The sequence below is a fragment of the Somniosus microcephalus genome, chromosome 21, assembly GCF_052327205.1.
Source record: "Somniosus microcephalus isolate GS21.2 chromosome 21, FLI_Smic_1.0, whole genome shotgun sequence".
In the NCBI taxonomy this organism is placed as follows: Eukaryota; Metazoa; Chordata; class Chondrichthyes; order Squaliformes; family Somniosidae; genus Somniosus; species Somniosus microcephalus.
Window position 1 is genome coordinate 33,074,284 of NC_141007.1, and position 20,087 is coordinate 33,094,370.

General features: G+C 42.5%; 1 protein-coding gene across 1 annotated transcript in view; it reads right to left on the bottom strand.

The window, feature by feature from the left end:
* Window positions 1-19,859, bottom strand: part of LOC147102691 (protein shisa-6-like) — a 631,586-nt gene extending 611,727 nt beyond the window's left edge. The window contains exons 1-2 of the mRNA XM_085963410.1: window positions 19,737-19,859; window positions 18,309-19,333 (exon numbers count right to left, since the gene is read on the bottom strand). Of these exons, the coding sequence (XP_085819536.1) occupies window positions 18,309-18,868 (560 nt within the window). The 5' untranslated portion in view covers window positions 18,869-19,333; window positions 19,737-19,859. The remainder of the gene's footprint in view (window positions 1-18,308; window positions 19,334-19,736) is intronic.
* Between the last annotated feature and the right edge of the window lie 228 nt (window positions 19,860-20,087).

A 20,087-nucleotide genomic window follows, 5' to 3' on the forward strand; every position in this document is an offset into this window, starting at 1 on the left:
GGGAACTTGGAGGTGGTGATGTTCCCGTGCGTCTGCTGCCCTTGTCCTTCGAGGTGGTGAAGGTCGCGGGTTTGGTAGGTGCTACCGAAGAAGCCTTGGCGAGTTGCTGCAATGCATCTTGTAGATGGTACACACTGCTGCCATGGTTTACCGGTGGTGGAGGGAGTGAATGTTTAAGGTGGTGGATAGGGTGCCAATCAAGCGGGCTGCTTTGTCCTGGATGGTGTTGAGCTTCCTAAATGCTGTTGGAGCTGCACTCATCCAGGCAAGTGGAGAGTATTCCATCACACTCCTTACTGGTGCCTTGTAGATGGTGGAAAGGCTTTGGGGAGTCAGGAGGTGAGACACTTGCCGCAGAATACCTAGCCTCTGGCCTGCTCTTGTTGCCACAGTATTTATGTAGCTGGTCCAGTTAAGTTTCTGGTCAATGGTGACCCCCAGTATGTTGATGGTAGGGGATTCTGTGATGGTAATACCGTTGAATGTCAAGGGGCAGTGGTTAGACTCTCGCTTGTTGGATATAGTTAATGCCTCTCACTTCAGTGGTGCGAATGTTACCTGCCACTTATCAGCCCAAGCACAAACGTCATTCAGGTGTTGTTGCATGCAGGCATAGACTGCTTCATTATCTGAGGAGTTGTAAATGGCACTGAACACTGTGCAGTCATGAGCGAACATCCCCATTTCTGACCTTATGTTGGAGGGAAGGTCATTGATGAAGCAGCTGAAGATGGTTGGGCCTCAGATACTGCCCTGAGGAACTCCTGCAGCGATGTCCTGGGGCTGTGATGATTGACCTTCAATCACCACAACCATCTTCCTTTGTGCTAGGTGTGACTCCAGCCAGTGGAGTGTTTTCCCCCTGATTCCCATTGACTTCAGTTTTACGAGGGCTCCTTGATTCCACACTCGGTCAAATGCTGCCTTGATGTCAAGGGCAGTCACTCTCATCTCACCTCATTTCTGGAATTCAGCTCATTTGTGCATGTTTGGACCAAGGCTGTAATGAGGTCAGGAGTGGTCTTGGCAGAACCCAAACTCAGTGAGCAGGTTATTGGTGAGTAAGTGCCGCTTGATGGCAGTGTTGACGACACTTTCCATCACTTCGCTGATGATTGAGAGTAGACTGATGGGACAGTAATTGGCCAGATTGGATTTGTCCTGCTTTTGTGGACAGGTGATACCTGGGCAGTTTTCCACATTGTCGGATAGATGCCAGTGTTGTAGAGGCGTGGCTAGTTCTGGAGCACAATGTTATCAGGGCCCATAGCCTTTGCTGTATCCAGTGCGCTCAGCCGTTTCTTGATACCACGTGGAGTGAATCTAATTGGCTGAAGACTGGCTTCTGTGATGATGAGGACCTTAGGAGTAGGCCGATATGGATCATCTGCTCGGCAATTCTGGCTGAAGGTGGTTGCAAACGCTTCAGCCTTGTCCTTTGCACTCACGAGCTGGGCTCCACCATCATTGAGGAAGGGGATATTCTTGGAGTCTCCTCCTGCCGTTAGTTGTTTAATGGTCCACCACCATTCACGATTGGATGTGGCAGGACTGCAGAGCTTTGATCTGATCCATTGATTGTGGGATCGCTTAGCCCTGTCTATAACATGCTGTTTCCGCTTTTTAGCATGCATACAGTGCTGTGTTGCAGCTTCCCACCTCATTTTCAGGTATGCCTGCTGCTGCTCCTGGCATGCTCTTCTACACTTCTTATTGAACCAGAGTTGGTCCGCTGGCTTGATAGTAATGGTAGAGTGAGGAATATGCTGGGCCATGAGGTTATAGATTGTGGTGGAATACAAGTCTGCTGCTGATGGCCTACAGTGCCTCATGGATGCCTAGTTTTAAGCTGCTAGATCTATCTCATTTAGCACAGTGGTAGTGCCACACATGATGGAGGGGATCCTCAGTGTGAAGACAGGACTTCGTCTGATTCTGTCAGGCTGTTGCTTGACTAGTCTGTGGGACAGCTCTTCCAATTTTGGCACAAGTCCCCAGATGTTGGCGAGAAGGACTTTGCAGGGTTGACTGGGCTGGGTGTGCCGTGTCCATAGCCACTGCCACGGTGGACCGTCCATTTTCAATCTTATCTTATTATTGTATATTTTTGTAGTGGTTTGTTTGGCTATTTCAGCGGGCAGTTAAGAGTCAACCACATTGCTGTGGGTCTGGAGTCACATATAGGCCAGACCAGGTAAGGACGGCAGATTTCCTTCCCTAAAGGACATTAGTGAACCAGATGGGTTTTTACGACAATCTGATAGTTTCATGGTTACCATTACTGGCTTTTTAAATTTCAGGTTTATTTAATTAACTGAATTTAAATTCCCCAGCTGCCATGGTGGGATTTGAACTCACCTCTACTGGATCATTAATCCAGGCCTCTGGATTACTAGCCCAGTGACATTGCCACTACGCTACTGTTCCCATGCGTTGCTATGTTAAGTGCCAAGCCAACTAACAGTCCTTGATCTTTTTTAACTTCACCCTTAGCTAGTTCATGGAATACACCATCAGTTTATCTTCTGTGCTTTGTCATGGTAAGATCCAGTGCTTTAAGTCAAAGCAAGTTTCCTATAAAGCAACTTTTGAATTGTTTTGGGGTTTATTTCATCAAAACATGAAAATTAAAGGTTACATTTTCCCAGCATGTTCGTGATCAACGACCTCGATAAGTCAATGCAGCCAGAGAACAGGGAATGTGTTTTTGATGTATTTATATGGGTGATCAAACTCAGATTGGAAAGCATTGATCCAAGCTAAATTCCATGTCCCTTGTGTTTACGTTGCACCATCTCTCCAAAGCAAGCCATGTGTGGCATTGTCAAACTCTTGTCTGACGTATGTGCTGTGTACCACAGAGAAGGAAATGTACTGGGCCTCAAACCCAGCAGTAGCTTTGGACTTTGTTCTCAACTGATAATGAGGTATGTAAATTTGAAACCCTTAAAACATCGCAATAGGTGAAGTTAAACCATTTATATGCGCAGTGTAGCTGGTGTGCAGACAATGTTTAACTGGGGTAGCTACAATCTCCGAATGATTTTTTTCCCATCAATCAATAATTAAAGCTTACCATTATTTGACATCGCAAAATTCGATTGCTTTAAATGTTAAGAATATTCTCCTCAGTTAGAAAGGACAACCCGCTGTGACATTGGTTCTTCCTGCTTTTTTTGAAATTCCATTTTTTTGTTAATTTCCTCTCTTAAAGCCTCTGTTTTCGATGATGCGAGTCATGTTTATTTCTGTAACGAGTTTTCAATTCATGGTCAGGATGTTCAGCAATATATTCTGGTCACAAGTATAGCCATGAGACCATCAATCAACCGCAAGCTGTGTCAGATCGCCTATTATTTTAAAATCTGTCTTTACCATTAAATACCAATATAAGCCCAAAAGTAGCAGCCCTGGGTCTTGATATTTCAGCTCTATGTGCAGTGTACTTTGAACGAAGGCAATCAAAATGTATTACATTTAATATCAAATGCAATTAAAATCTAGCAAAACTTTATTAAATAACATAGGAGCAACTGTTTCCCTTGTAATGTAGTCCGATGGATCAGTTGTGCTGGGTTTCTGTAGGTGACCTTTAAAAAAGTAATTACAGGAATGAATTGCAGGAGCTGGAAGTGACATGGCCAAATGATTGGGGAGGGTGCTAGTCCGCTTTAAGTAATAAGAGTTGAGTTCGATCCTATTAAAAAGATGGCTTTAGAGCAGTGTGATGGCACAGTGCATGGCGTGCTGTACCATTTAGTGGTAGGATCTGGCGTTGCTATTGACATGAATCAGTCATTCATGAAAGAAAGACTTATGAAATAATACTGAGCGGCCTGTGGGTGGCGCTGTCCAGGGAGAGTATAAATACTCGGGCATGGGCCCAGCTTGTGCAGGACATTCTTAACAGGAACTAGTGAAGGACACAACGAGACCTCCATGTTGTAAAACAGTTGATTAAAGCTTTGTTTAATGCTTAGACCAAGTGCCTAGTAGTTTTCTTACGTCAGCTCTCATGATTTTACTCCCTCCTCCACTTCCCCCGCTCCAACATGGCAACTTCCTAACTTTGGTGGTTCTATTAGGGGAGGTACTGATTAGAAGCCCAATACTGCCAAATACCTCCCCCCTCCACCCCCCACTATCACAATACCCTCAAGCACCATTTCAGGAGAGAACAAGAAACAGTAGACAAGTCACTGCAGGTTGTTATCCACACTTCTTCTGGTGGTTACTGAGAAAGAACGAACTTGCATAAGTATAGCACCTTTCAGGACATCACACAGTACCTTACAGCCAATTAAGTACTTTTAAAGTGTAGTCACAGTGTTGTAACGTAGGAAACGCAGCAACCAATTTACGTACAGCAAGGCCCCACAAGCAGTAATGAAAAAAATGACCAGATGATCTGCTTTAGTGACACAAAGGCAAAATACTGCGAATACTGGAAAACTGAAATATAAACAGGAAATGCTGGAAATACTCAGCAGGCCAGGTAGCATCTGTGGAAAGTTTTAGTGATGTTGGTTGAGGGATAAATATTGGCCAGGACACTGGGAGAACTACTCCGCTTTTCTTTGGATAGTGCCGTGGGTGCTTTTACATTCACCTGAGAGGGCAGACTTGGCCATGATTTAGTGTCTCAGCTGAAAGACCCAATGGCAAAGGCTGAGAAGCAGATCACTTGCTGGTGCTCTCTGTCAGAGAGTAGTAGTGCGCCACAGAGAGAGCTAAATAACAAAAGGAAAAGCACCAAATAGACATATTTTTGATTAGCTTGGTTAAGATTGAACACTGGAGCACTGTTATATAAGTTCTTAAAAACCAATGATAATATAAGTACTGTAATGCCTACATGCCCAGCTCATTGTAGTTGTTACAACTTTGATGACATCTCACTGCCAGGAAATTGAGCTGTTGATATATCAACTCACTAATATGGTCTTTTCTCGCGTATCGTGTTTCCTCTCAACACTGATAAGATAAGCATTTGTGGGCAATAAGATGATATTTATTAAGCATAGGTAGCAAAATAGAAGGGATTGAAGGCTGCAGCCTCAATAGCTGTGATGCCAATCTCTTGATATTTTCTAAAAACATCTTCATGACGATCTGGGACACAATAACGGATAATCCGTGTTCCAGCTAAGAGGAGTTCACAAAATAAAGCTGTGGACAGTTAATTCCGCCCTGGAAATTTCCACTCACAAGTCATCAATTTAGCACTCTGAATCAGCAACAAGCAACAAATAGCCAGACATCTCTGTATCCTTAAGGAAAATGGATTGCCATTTAACTTCTGATTGTGCAACACCAGGACACTTAAATAAATAATCATTTCATCAGCACAAACTGTCCCCATACTCTGTTCTGTCACATCCTTTAATGCCCTGTTCAGCATAGCCCTTCTGGGTTTTTTCCTGATGTCATGTGTTGGGAGTTCTGGGGCTGCTTGCAAGGGGAGATAAAATTGTAAAGATCTTTTATGGGTATCTGACATCATGAGGCCAACAAATGCCCATATATGGTGATTTACTCCAGCACTATTTAGTCCAAGAATTCTTAATTCCAAGACTCACCTCTGAATTGAAGCCAAGTAGAAAGGTGAATCTTAAGGAAACCATTGTCCCCAATTTGAGCCCACCTGTGGTAACAGTAGTCATACCTACCAAGCCTCTCTCATCTGAAATGAGTCTCAATCATTTGATTTAAAAATGTAACCCCTTTCGATGTTTCTAACACTTAAAAGTAAGCCCAGCTCCATATGTTTAAATGAATTTGTGATCAGTCTCACTCTTGGATCATAAATCTCACTCGTAACAGCTCCCTGATCTTGACAGCTATGACTAAACACGGCATCTGTTGGAGATGGGAGTGACACATTTCACAGATACACAAAATGAACGCGTCTGTACTTGTATTCATATAATACACAATGGCAAAGGCTGAGAAGCAGATCACTTGCTGGTGCTCTCTGTCAGAGAGTAGTAGTGCGCCACAGAGAGAGCTAAATAACAAAAGGAAAAGCACCAAATAGACATATTTTTGATTAGCTTGGTTAAGATTGAACACTGGAGCACTGTTATATAAGTTCTTAAAAACCAATGATAATATAAGTACTGTAATGCCTACATGCCCAGCTCATTGTAGTTGTTACAACTTTGATGACATCTCACTGCCAGGAAATTGAGCTGTTGATATATCAACTCACTAATATGGTCTTTTCTCGCGTATCGTGTTTCCTCTCAACACTGATAAGATAAGCATTTGTGGGCAATAAGATGATATTTATTAAGCATAGGTAGCAAAATAGAAGGGATTGAAGGCTGCAGCCTCAATAGCTGTGATGCCAATCTCTTGATATTTTCTAAAAACATCTTCATGACGATCTGGGACACAATAACGGATAATCCGTGTTCCAGCTAAGAGGAGTTCACAAAATAAAGCTGTGGACAGTTAATTCCGCCCTGGAAATTTCCACTCACAAGTCATCAATTTAGCACTCTGAATCAGCAACAAGCAACAAATAGCCAGACATCTCTGTATCCTTAAGGAAAATGGATTGCCATTTAACTTCTGATTGTGCAACACCAGGACACTTAAATAAATAATCATTTCATCAGCACAAACTGTCCCCATACTCTGTTCTGTCACATCCTTTAATGCCCTGTTCAGCATAGCCCTTCTGGGTTTTTTCCTGATGTCATGTGTTGGGAGTTCTGGGGCTGCTTGCAAGGGGAGATAAAATTGTAAAGATCTTTTATGGGTATCTGACATCATGAGGCCAACAAATGCCCATATATGGTGATTTACTCCAGCACTATTTAGTCCAAGAATTCTTAATTCCAAGACTCACCTCTGAATTGAAGCCAAGTAGAAAGGTGAATCTTAAGGAAACCATTGTCCCCAATTTGAGCCCACCTGTGGTAACAGTAGTCATACCTACCAAGCCTCTCTCATCTGAAATGAGTCTCAATCATTTGATTTAAAAATGTAACCCCTTTCGATGTTTCTAACACTTAAAAGTAAGCCCAGCTCCATATGTTTAAATGAATTTGTGATCAGTCTCACTCTTGGATCATAAATCTCACTCGTAACAGCTCCCTGATCTTGACAGCTATGACTAAACACGGCATCTGTTGGAGATGGGAGTGACACATTTCACAGATACACAAAATGAACGCGTCTGTACTTGTATTCATATAATACACAAATTTAAAGACATGTTGTTACATAAGTGGGGTGTTTGTAGGCAGTCTCAATTCTCACATCAGCTAGCAATAATGTCTCTGAAAACATTACAGCAGAGCTGCCAGTATTCAGTGACTATCATTACATGTACCTTTGAAGGAAAGAAGAAATTTCACATTCTCAGGATGCACCAAAGGGCTTCACAGCCAATTAATTACTAAAGTAATTTAGTGTGCATGTGTGTGTGTCTGCATGTGTATATAGACCTCTGTATGTATATCTAAACATACATAATGGCCCAGAAATTCGGGTCTCCACGGGTGAGTGAGTACGCACAGGGTACTTACCCGTAAGCCCAATGGAAGTGCCGGTTTCCTGCATACACTGCGCATGCGTGGGAAACCGGCACTTCCGTTCCCCTGAAAGCAGGGGTTAAGAGGTTGTATGCATGCGTGGGGGAGGCTGCGCGTGCGCATCGAACTTGCAGTTTTTTTGCAGCTTTTCCCGGGAGGGTAAGTCTCCAGAATTTACACATTTAAAAAGCAGGCGTAAGGCCTGCTTTTTATAAGGTAAGTGGTGAATTAATTAAAATTAAAACATTTTTTCCACAGGTTTATTATTTTTAAATACTTTAAAGCAAGGTAAGTTTATTTTTAGCCATGTTAGAAAATAAAATTATTTTTTTCAAAAATTTAAATTATTGTTTAAAATAGTTATTTCATGTAATTTAGAGTTTATTTTAAAAATGTGATTTAAAAAAAAAATTATTTGAAGATTTAGTGATGTTTTGGGGCCCGTAGTATTTCTAAGTTTGACAGCACTTCCTGTCAGACTTATGAATGGAGCATTCCCTGCTCTGATTGGCTCCCCATGGCCCACGTGATCCCAGGGGACGCATCGAACTAACTGCGCCCCTGGGATACGCAAGCACTGCGCGCCGGCAGCTGGACCAGGCCCCGGATCGGAATTCCACGGGGGCCCACAGCTCAACGGCCGGCGTGCTAGGTAAGTGCAGGTTGGGGACTTGCACCCGCCGGAAACCCCGACCTGAATTTCTGGGCCACTATGTATGTATATATAATATATTCTGTTCGTACCCCACATTAAAGTTAACTTGTATCAGTGTTCGTGTTACCAAAGTACAATTTTGTCATATATTTATCATTACTTCAAATAAACTAGAAATCAAATTGTAAAATTTGAAATGAATTTGCTTTTTTGAGAGCTGTTTAATGGATGAAACACATGCAGGAGTAAACTTGCCACTATGTGCCATTTTCAGTAATACTCTTCCTTTCCAGTTTTTATTGGGAAACATCAATGATAGGCCAAGGCCGATAGTGCACGTCACCACCAAGGTTGGAAATGAATCAAGAAGTAGTGGTTAGGTGACACCAATCTTGCGTTTTAAAAGCATGTAGATTGTAATAAGACCACTGTCCTATGAAAAAAGACAAAAGCAGCTGGTCCATCAAGCCTGTCCCAACTCTGGACAGTGTACACATGCTTGGAGTTTTCCCTACTCAAGTGATTTATGCTAAATTTATCTATATTAAATGGCATCTGCCAGACACAGGCCCATTCCCCCATTGCATCCAGGTCTGCCTGGAATCCATTTTTTTCATCTAAGGTCCTTTCACCCACACATATCTTTATATCATCTGCAAACTTGCGGATAGCTCTTTTGATGCCTTCATCCAGATCATTGATAAAGATGGCAAAGAGCAACAGGCCTAACATTGATCCCTGCGGGACACCACTAGTGAGCAACTCTTATGCAGAACTACTACTATTGATAACTACCATCTGCCGATATGAATACAACCAGTTCCTTATCCAATCCAAAATCTGCCCACAAATCCCACAAGACTCAATCTTGCTTCGTAGCCTTTTGTGTGGCACTTTGTCAAAGACTTTTTGAAAGTCCAGATAAACAACGTCGAAAAGGCTTCCATCATCTACTAATTTTGTATCCTCCTCAAAAACCTCAACCAAGTGAGTGAAACAGGATCTTCTTTTCTAGAAGCCGTGCTAAGATTCCCTAATAACCTCTTCTCTGTCAAGTTGGTCATATAGTACGTCGGTAGTGATACCTTCTAGTAACTTGCCTACAACTGAAGTCAAACTAATAGGCCTATAGTTTCTTAGTTCTGAATTTTTGCCCTTATTGGTACCTTGTGGGCCTCTCTCCAATCCATGGGAACAATCCTAGACCACAGCGAGCTGTTAAATATATGAGCAAGGGGATCGCAAAGCCCAGCCACTATTTATTTGGGCACCCTAGGGTGAATTCCAACAAGGCCAGCAGTTCAGTCCATTTTAAGATTGCCAATTCTAGCAAGGACTATGTCCACAGCAACCACAGCATTTTCAAATATCTCATTAACCCCATGTTTTATTATTTGCAATCCAGCATCATCATCAGTAGTGCAGACCAATGCAAAGCAGCTATTTTTAATATCGCAGTTTTAAAAAATGCAAGAAGTTTTAGCATCATAACCTTCAAATCGCTGCTTTGATATTCAGCACAATTCAGCAGCCTTAATGCATAATAAATACTAACTCAAAACTTGGAGATGGGAAATGTGCATATATTGCAAAAAAGGGGCACAGATTGTGTTTAAATGTATGACACATGTGTAACATGTTGCATTTGCTCGTGCTATCATAAAAATTACATCACAGGAGACCTTTTGGCCTATCGCGTCTGACCTAGTTCTTGCTGCTTAACTGGAGCTATATATTGTAACCACGTTTCCCTGCTATTATCGAATTTTCTCAACCGTGTTTTTCAGCCTTCAAATACACTCACAATTATCTTTTATCCTTTGTATGATATATGCACAAGGGTCAATACCTTGTTGACATATACTGTTTTATCATTCAATAAAACTGCCCCTTCATGACATGTGTGAGGCTGTATGTGGTATTGTTCAAAAACCAAAGCTATTCTTGCTGTGTGACATGAAGCTACGAAGCAAAACTCACAATACTTGAACAGTGACGTCAAGTACAGGAAAATGCAACTACAAAAGGAGAAGATTATATGTACTTTATAAAAATAATATTAAAGATCTATCTTTCATTCTCTGTACAATATGCACAAATGCTGTCTGTTACGGCCTTCCTTCCAATAGTACAGTCGTGGTTATAATGTTGCAGTTATATAGCTCCCAATCGCCAAAGGAAAGAACCAGGAGCCATGAAAATGTTGAACTGAGTACAACCACTAATGTTCTCTGTGCTGATTAGTATGAATTCAGCTTCAAATTGGGTGAGGCTGGCAGTCACCTCGGCCAGTGCTTAGAGTTATGGATGTGGCCTTTCAGCGACTACACTGATGCGGTGGTTATTCAGAATGTTTTGAATCCAATTGCAAAAGGCTACATGTTCTTGCTAGAAATGAAATGTATATAATGAAACCTACGTGTATAAAACCCTGCTGTCTCAACCTTTGCAGAATACCTGAAGGAATGATTAGACGGGGGCTAAGTGGGAAAGAACAAGAAACACGGCAGAGCTGAAGAGACGGGGATACGGATAAAAAACAAAACTGGAACCACAGCAGACAGAGAGGGAGATGTCTCAGATTTAGAATGATCACCCTTGTTTTTAATGTCTTCATTGGCTTGCTTCTTTCTATCTCTTTAACCTCCTCCAGCCCACAACACCCCACTCCCCCCACCCCACCCCAAAACCCTAAAGTCACTGTTGCTCTGACTCTGGGCTTTTGTGCACCCCCCACCGCCGCCACCCCCCCCACCCCCTTTGTCCCACTATTGGCAGCCATGCCTTCAGCTGCTTGGACCCCAGCTCTGGAATTCCCTCCCTAAACCCTTCCACCTCTCCACCTCCTCCATAACGATCATTAAACACCCATCTCTCTGACTAAGCTTGACCCCTCCTGATATCTCCTTATTTGTCTCAGTGTCTATTTTTGTCTGATTATGCCTCTGTGAAGCACTTTGGGACATATTTCTCTGTTAACGTTACTAATGTAACTGCAAGTTGTTGTTGTTAATGTTGAGATGGTGATATTGGGAGCAGAGAACATTTGAAAGACTGCAGAGACAGAGAAGTGGGACAGAACCAGAAACACAGCTGAGGGGAATAACTTAGTAGGCCAGATTTTACAGGTCAAATCAGAGCGAGTAATAGTTAAAGTCACGAGGAGAGAGGAATTTTCCAGGATAGATTTTTAGAAGATAAGAAGACACTATCACAGATTCCGAATAACGTAAAGAAGACTTCACTGAATTTTAAATATTTTTGATGTAATAGGCTAGCTGAGATCAGCTGTGATGAACCACAGGATTCTTACTCTAAACTTCCTCATAAAATGGGCTACTTGAACTCTCAAGGAAGTTATTATGATGCTGGTTTACTGTGATGCGTACATCCTTTTCCTGTGATTTGCTACAAGCAAATTATTTTCTCATAAACCTATAGCAACCTCTCAAAGGGGTACAGTAGCCTCTGGGATATCATTTGTCACTGTACGGACAGATCCATTGGCTCCCCAAAGTGTCAAAAATCCAAAGGACTCTGCCAAAACATCCTATGTGTTGTAGAAAATGACCAGTTCAGAGCAATTCAAAAGTTGTAACCTAATCCTGAGGTTCTGGTGGCTTTGTACTTGTGGGGTTATTTTGGAAGCTGGGGGTTTCCTCCCCCCGCTCCCCTGTTATCTCCCCCATCTCCTGAAGGCAATGGATGCAATTGCACAAGTGCTTGTAGCACTCTGGTACCTTGTTCAAGTAAGAAATCACCATGAGCCTGGACAGTCCGTGTCGGAAGGCTATTCAAGTGTCAGGTATTACAGCCATGCCCTAATTTGTTCTCATCCAATGTCCACACATGCACACTTTCCAACAGGGCTCACTGAAGAATCGTCTGGAACAGGCTGCCATTGTATTTCCCTCCTTGGCATCTCTATTGTCCCTCTCCCAATTCAGCACAGACCAGGGATAGAACTGTAACCTCCCTGGTCTGTGTGGCTTAGTACTGTACCAGAGGTTGTATTTACCAACTAAGCTATAAGCTGAGCTACCGCCTACATCAATTATTCTATAAGCCATAACATTGATATTATCACCAGTTATAGAGCTCTATCAGTTAGTGCCTTTGTGCCCCATTGCAACTGGTGTTGCATTGTACGGGATTTATAAGCTTGGCTGTGTGGAGTTTAGTAGCTAAAGGTTGCAGATTCAGTAATGTGTTGGTGGCACCTAATAGAGAATGTATTTTCTTGAGGTTTTAGGTTTTTGAGTGACTTAATAGTTTTACTTCAAATAGCAGAGGCTCTATTGTGTTCCCTGGCTGGCAGCTCAGAGGATCATCTGCTGTGTGGGAGCGAACGGAAGTTTCAAGCTGATCAGTCTGAGGGTTTATTGATCAGTTTTGAACTCTATTCTTTCCAATGGACGTGTGTTATGCAATCTGTTCTCATTTAGATGGTGTCTGCAAGGCCTGATTGCTTCTCTTAACTGGTTTCCAGATTGAACTCAAACAGCTCAGTACACAGTGCTCTATTATTGTTTTGGTAGTTTTTACTGGTGAAATTATTACACCATGCTTCTTTCAGCCTCTGTCTATCAGTGCTCACAACATCCTTATAGCCTGTTCTATCACCATCATTCTGCAACCTGGACTTTCACAGCTGGTTCTCTCAGAATTAATAACCATAAGATTGCTCAAACTGTTGAAATATTTTTTAGCCCAATAATCATATGAAAGTAATTAAGTTAAACAAGCTGTATGTATTAATTTGCCATTTCGGTTAGTACAATTGGCTGCACTGAGATTGGAGCACATACAGAAACTCTCTTGTATTTTAATGAATTAAAAGTGGAGTCACACTTCTGCTACCCTCCCAAGGTTGAGCATGCTGCTCCTATCCAGTCATTGTACACTACACTGACGGTATACTAGGCTTAGAAACATAGATAGTTACGGCACAGAAAGATGCCATTAGGCCCATCGTGTCTGATCCAGCCTAATCTTACTTTACAGCTCTTGGTTCGTAGCCTTGCAGGTTACGGCACTTCAAGTGCATATCCAAGTACTTTTTAAATGCGATGAGGGTTTCTGCCTCGACCACACTTTCAGGCAGTGCATTCCAGACCCCCACCACCCTCTGGGTGAAAAAAGTTCCCCTCAACTCCTCTCTAATCCTTCTACCAATTAATTTAAATCTATGGCCCCCTGCTTATTGACCTCTCTGCTAAGGAAAATAGGCCCTTCCTATCCAATTTATCAAGGCCTCTCATAATTTTATACACCTGACGCTCTGTCATTGTATACTACACTGGCAGTATACTAGGCTTCTTGATGCTGACATCATTGTATACTACACTGGCTGTATACTAGGCTTCTTGATGCTGTGATCATTGTATACTACACTGGTGGTATACTAGGTTTCCTGATGCTGTGATCATTGTATACTACACTGGCGGTATACTAGGCTTCTTGATGCTGACACCATTGTATACTACACTGGCAGAATACTAGGCTTCCTGAAGCTGTGATTATTGTATATTACACTGGCGTTATACTAGGCTTCCTGATGCTGTGATCATTGTATACTACACTGGTGGTATACTAGGCTTCCTGATGCTGTGATCATTGTATACTACACTGGCGGTAAACTAGGCTTCCTGATGCTGTGATCATCGTATACTACACTGGCGGTACACTAGGTTTCCTGATGCTGTGATCATTGTATACTACACTGGCAGTATACTAGGCTTCTTGATGCTGACATCATTGTATACTACACTGGCTGTATACTAGGCTTCCTGATGCTGTGATCATTGTATACTACACTGGTGGTATACTAGGTTTCCTGATGCTGTGATCATTGTATACTACACTGGCAGTATACTAGGCTTCTTGATGCTGACATCATTGTATACTACACTGGCTGTATACTAGGCTTCCTGATGCTGTGATCATTGTATACTACACTGGTGGTATACTAGGTTTCCTGATGCTGTGATCATTGTATACTACACTGGCGGTATACTAGGCTTCTTGATGCTGACACCATTGTATACTACACTGGCGTTATACTAGGCTTCCTGATGCTGTGGTCATTGTATACTACACTGGTGGTATACTAGGCTTCCTGATGCTGTGATCATTGTATACTACACTGGCGGTAAACTAGGCTTCCTGATGCTGTGATCATTGTATACTACACTGGCGGTATACTAGGCTTCCTGATGCTGTGATTAATGTAAACTGCACTGGCATTATACTAGGCTTCCTGATGCTTCTGTCATTGTATACTACACTGGCGGTATACTAGGCTTCCTGAAGCTGTGATCATTGTATACTACACTGATGGTATACTAGGCTTCCTGATGCTGTGATCATTGTATACTACACTGGCAGTATACTAGGCTTCCTGATGCTGTGATCATTGTATACTACACTGATGGTATACTAGGCTTCCAGATGCTGTGATCATTGTATACTACACTGATGGTATACTAGGCTTCCAGATGCTGTGATCATTATATACTACACTGGCAGTATACTAGGCTTCCTGGTGCTGTGATCATTGTATACTACACTGGCAGTATACTAGGCATCCTGATGTTGTGATCATTGTATACTACACTGGCGGTATACTAGGCTTCCTGATGTTGTGATCATTGTATACTACATTGGCGGTATACTAGGCTTCCTGATGCTGTGATTAATGTAAACTACACTGGCAGTATACTAGGCTTCCTGATGCTGTGATCATTATATACTACACTGGCTGTATACTAGGCTTCCTGATGCTGTGATCGTTGTATACTACACTGGCAGTATACTAGGCTTCCTGATGCTGTGATCGTTGTATACTACACTGGCTGTATACTAGGCTATCTGATGCTGTGATCGTTGTATACTACACTGCTGGTATACTAGGATACCTAATGCTGTGATCGTTGTATACTACACTGGTGGTATACTAGGCTTCCTGATGCTGTGATCGTTGTATACTACACTGGTGGTATACTAGGCTTCCTGATGCTGTGATCATTGTATACTACACTGGCTGTATACTAGACTTCCTGATGCTGTGATCATTGTATGCTATACTGATGGTATACTAGGTTTCCTGATGCTGTGATCATTGTACACTACACTGGCGGTATACTAGGTTTCCTGATGCTGTGATCATTGTACACTACACTGGCGTTATACTCGGCTTCCTGATGCTGTGATCATTGTATACTACACTGGCGGTATACTAGGCTTCCTGATGCTGTGATCATTGTTTACTACACTGGCTGTATACTAGGCTTCCTGATGCTTCTGTCCCCCAGCTGATGCAATAGGAGGAGGAAGGGTTTCAGTTTGTGAATGAATTCCATAAACAATAAAATAGAATTTCTTTTCATGATTTTAAAGTTTGTTACTTTCTCCTTTCTTTATTCTTTGCTTCTCCAATTTTGTTTTGAAAACAAACTCAGTTTACCGCCTAAAGGTTGTGTAGACATGAGCAGCTTTTAATATCATGTACGAAATTTAAAAAAATGAAAATTTACTGAATTCAACTGAAACAAACCAAATCATGATGAAGACTGTTGCTTTCAAATTGTGTTGGGAAACTACACAAATTCTAGCATTCATACTTATAGTTTGCCTCCATAATAAGTTACTGCTAAAAACACCTTTTCTGGAGCAAAAGAATATATACGATCATTTGTAAGCTGTTAGCTTTAGTAAATAAAGCCCCAAATTATATTCCTATATGCCTTGCTGGAATAAAAAGGGATGCGAATTGTGTGGTTTTTGGAACACCGGTGCTATTTATTTTGCACTGTTGGCACACAATATACATGCGTACTTACTATCCAAGAGTGCACCGACTCTGTATTCATACATGAAAATAAATGTAGGTCATAGATAACTGATAGTGAGATACAAGGCAGCAGTTAAACCGAGGGACTCTGATGGTGCTAGTACTGCAAGAGCAAAGCTCAATGAGTTTTAATCATCAACAGAACTCTGTGATTCAATTACTGCTTCATATCTCTGCCAGCCATATTTCATTCATTATAAAATATACAAGGTGACACTTATCATTATAGCTAGTTTGAATGTGATTTCTGACACTTGCTGCATCTTCTGCTGTTGGAGTGTGAAGTTTGCAAATGGTGTACATATTGGGAAAATAAAGGGAAGAGTGGTAAAGATGGTGAAATTAAGGCTGTATACAACAGCAACTAGTTTCAGGCCAGTACCTGTAAAGTTTGATGTTACAGATGGCTGCCCTAGATTATAATGCTGGCTGCACCCCAAGTGTGCTTAGTAACAAAGCATACTTATACAAATGTTCAGCGATATTTTTGATGTTAGGAAAATAGGAGCAGTAGTTTCAGGTTTCTCCAGACGTTAAAAGCATTAAAACATAAGTTTGTATATTTCATAGTATACCCAGGATACTGGCTGCAGTTTTGTACCTGGTTAGAGTTATACTACACATGATACGCAGTCCACGCAGTGTGAGACAATCTACTCAAGGTGATCTCACATCTCTGCCCAGTGTGCTCAGAGACTGACCGGCTCCCAAGGTGTACTGCGGCTTTAACACCAATGTGCATGTGAAACCTGATTGCATCAATGTGAAAGTGGCGGTATAACTGCAGTCTAATTCTATAGTAATGTCAGATGTTTATGCTGTATTTTTTGCGTAAGAGGCTGGGCAGATGAAGGTAAAGCGTATGTTATAGTTATCGAAGTCCCTCTTTGCAACAGTCGTACACATTGTAATGTACAAAAAGTTCTATGACAGTCTTTTTAAAAGCAGCAAAATAAAAGGAATTGTGATTTCATATTGAAAATAACATCACACTTCTGAAATAGCAACAAACACATTCATTCATTGCAAATGATTCATGATGCTGCCTGATTATATTATATTGGTGTTTCACCAGGACTAGAAATTAGCAAATTATAAAAAAAAATTCCAAGGTCTGAAATGTCTGTCTATTTGTTGTAAAGTATATTCCAATGATATTCATTTGTAAATTCTCTTTAGTTTAATGCTTTAGTTAGCACCCAAGACCATAGGCAATAAAGGTGGTGTCGGGATTATCGAGTGAAAATTCACCTTGCTTGAACACCTAAAATATTAGGTGATAAACTAGTGCCTAATGTAAGAGGAATATAGTGTCTGTCCTGTTTATGTGTTTGTGCTTAAAACTTGAAGTATTAAATTAAATTAAAGGGAATTTATAAATGCATATTTCTGGGGGACTACAGCAATTTTATAACTGCGTTGATACAGATGATTTTAATCATTGGACTATTCTCCTGAAACTTTATTTGTACAGTTTGGCAAAAAAAAAGTATAACATAGTCATGGGGCAGCATTTTGTATTGTCTGCAGTATATTACCAAGTTCAAAACAGGGTATGTCACATTTTGTTCCTATATTTTGAAGCATGCTTTTAAAATGTTCTTACAACACATTAAAATAAATTTATGTCTCACCTTTTTTTGTTTTTATAGATTCTTAGCCTTTTTTTCTGGGGGCGAGGGGGGTGTTATTGTGTGTTTGTTGTTTTATGCTGGAGACCTTTCCATGTTTTGGTCAGTTTCCCCTCCTTGTGTGAGCTCCAAGCACAGTGTTCATCTCAGAGAACCCTAACTTCGCCTCACCTGATGCTTTCACTGTTTTCTCATCGGAGACGCTAAGACAATCGAATACTGATCAACATATTTAAAGCGGGACATTTCACCTTTGCATACGGGAGGGTGGGAGATATTTTACATAGCACAAGATGGGTTTTCAGCGTGGGAGGTGGGATCCCAGACAGCCCCGAGCTCATCATATAGATTCCTGTCCATCTCTTATCACATTTCTGTACTTTTTTCTGCATTGTTCTTATTAGCACATTTCCATTACTGTATATTTAAAAATATATTTTTTTGCAGTGACAGCGGTTTCCTCTGGGTAGCTGACGGTGTCTATGGGAAGTTGGGCTGATGGGGTGATGGAATGTGTGGGCATTTACAAGAGGTCTCTCACACACACACACACACACACACACGTTTGAAAACCACTGGCAAGCTACCTTCTCAATCGAAAAATCAAATCAAATCAGGGATCTTACCTGGACACGTTCATTTCACGGGGAGGTCGAGTCGCTTTATCGTAGGCAACTTTAGCAAAAACACCAGCGATAATCACAAAGGCGATCACCCCGCAGGTGATGTAGACGGTGCTGTTCGTCTTGTCCTTGCTGGGATCGTACACGTTCTTCGAGTCGCCCGTATCCGGGTCGGTGGTGACTTGAATTTCCACTTTCGGTGTCACGTAGTTGTTGCATTCGCTTTGCACCAGCCGGTAGTTCTTGTCCTGGCAACAGTAGCGCATGTAGCAAGTGCCACAACAGTAATTGTAGGAAGTCTTGTTGCATTCGAAATCGGGGTCCCACTGGCCGGCCACGTCGTAATGACCCCGGCACTTCTCCGAGTGTTGCAGGACAAGGGGCTTCATCCTGTTGATCTGCAGGACGGGCACGACGACGGTTGTGTTGATCTGTTGCCCCTTCGAAGGGTAGCCCCCTTGGCGTCGGGGAGACGCCAGGGTCCTGTTGTTCCGAGTCCTCGCTGCGCAGAGCAGCAGGTTCAAGGGGTCCATGTAGACGAGGAAGAGTAGAAGGTGCTGCATCTCTTTCTGCAATCGGGCTGCCTGCTTCTGACGCTCCTCTGTCCTCTCCTGCGATCTCTCCAAGCACAACTAACGGTGGCTTCTCCTGCCCTGCTCCCAGATACCTCCGCTACATGCCCATGGTCCATGAGCTCGCCAGGACCATTTCCTTCAATCGGCGGAGGAAACAAATGGCTTCAGATATCTACTTCAATAGATATACACAGGTATAAATCAAACGGAGTCGCTCTCCACTGCGGCAAATTGGGCAATCTGTTCTCAAGGAGGAAGGAAACAAAGTCCTTAGCTTTTTTTAATCTAAATCAGGACGGGGATTGTACGACATCCCATCACTCGATTGCAGGCGAAAATTCCTTCCTTTCTGCCGGAATGTGGAAGTTTTGAAGAGCATTTTTCCTCCCATCCAGCATCAGATCTTGGAGGCGATTGAATCTCACTTCTCAATGTCCACTAGCCCAGGCTGCCCTGCTGGGTGCAAAAGAACAATGGGGAGGGCGGGGGAACAAAAAGAACAAAAACAAAGGCTGGTTATAGCAGTGTCAGGTGGAAAGATACGGCTATCTACATACTGAACAGCAACTCAGTGCGGAAACTGTACGGCGCAGCCAACTCAACCAGATAGAGCATTACTAAAAAACACTCACTCAGAGACTGTGAGGCAAGGACCGGGATATAGAACAGCGTGAAGAGCTGCTCCGAATAGTGACATCGTTTAGAGAGATTAAAGGGGGAGGACGGGCACTTAAGTTGATTGGAATCACCGCTGGTTGAGCGAGTGCTGGGCTGTTCTGGGCTCCACGGTGAGTTGACACCGAGCGCCGTGGCCGATTGCTCTTGTTAATCGTTGGTGGCGAGACCCAACACTTACCGCGTTACACGGCTGGCTCCGCTCGCTCCTGATGGCACTCACATTGGCACAGAGCTGAGAGAGAGAGAGAGTGAGTGAGTGAGTGAAGCTGAGAGGCGCTGAGCCCGCCCCCACCCTCACCACCCCCGGCAGTGCAGCCCACGCACTGCTCACCCAGACAGCCAACGTCACCGCCTCAGACACTGCCTTCTACTTAAAGATCCTGCTCCAAAGAAGAAAAGACTTAGAGAGAGAGAAAATAAATAAACAACAGCTCCGCACCACTGACGTGTGCCATTCCCTGTCTATCTGCCACATGCTGAGATATATGTGGGGGGTGGTACCGTGTGGTTAGACAGAATAGGCAGTGTC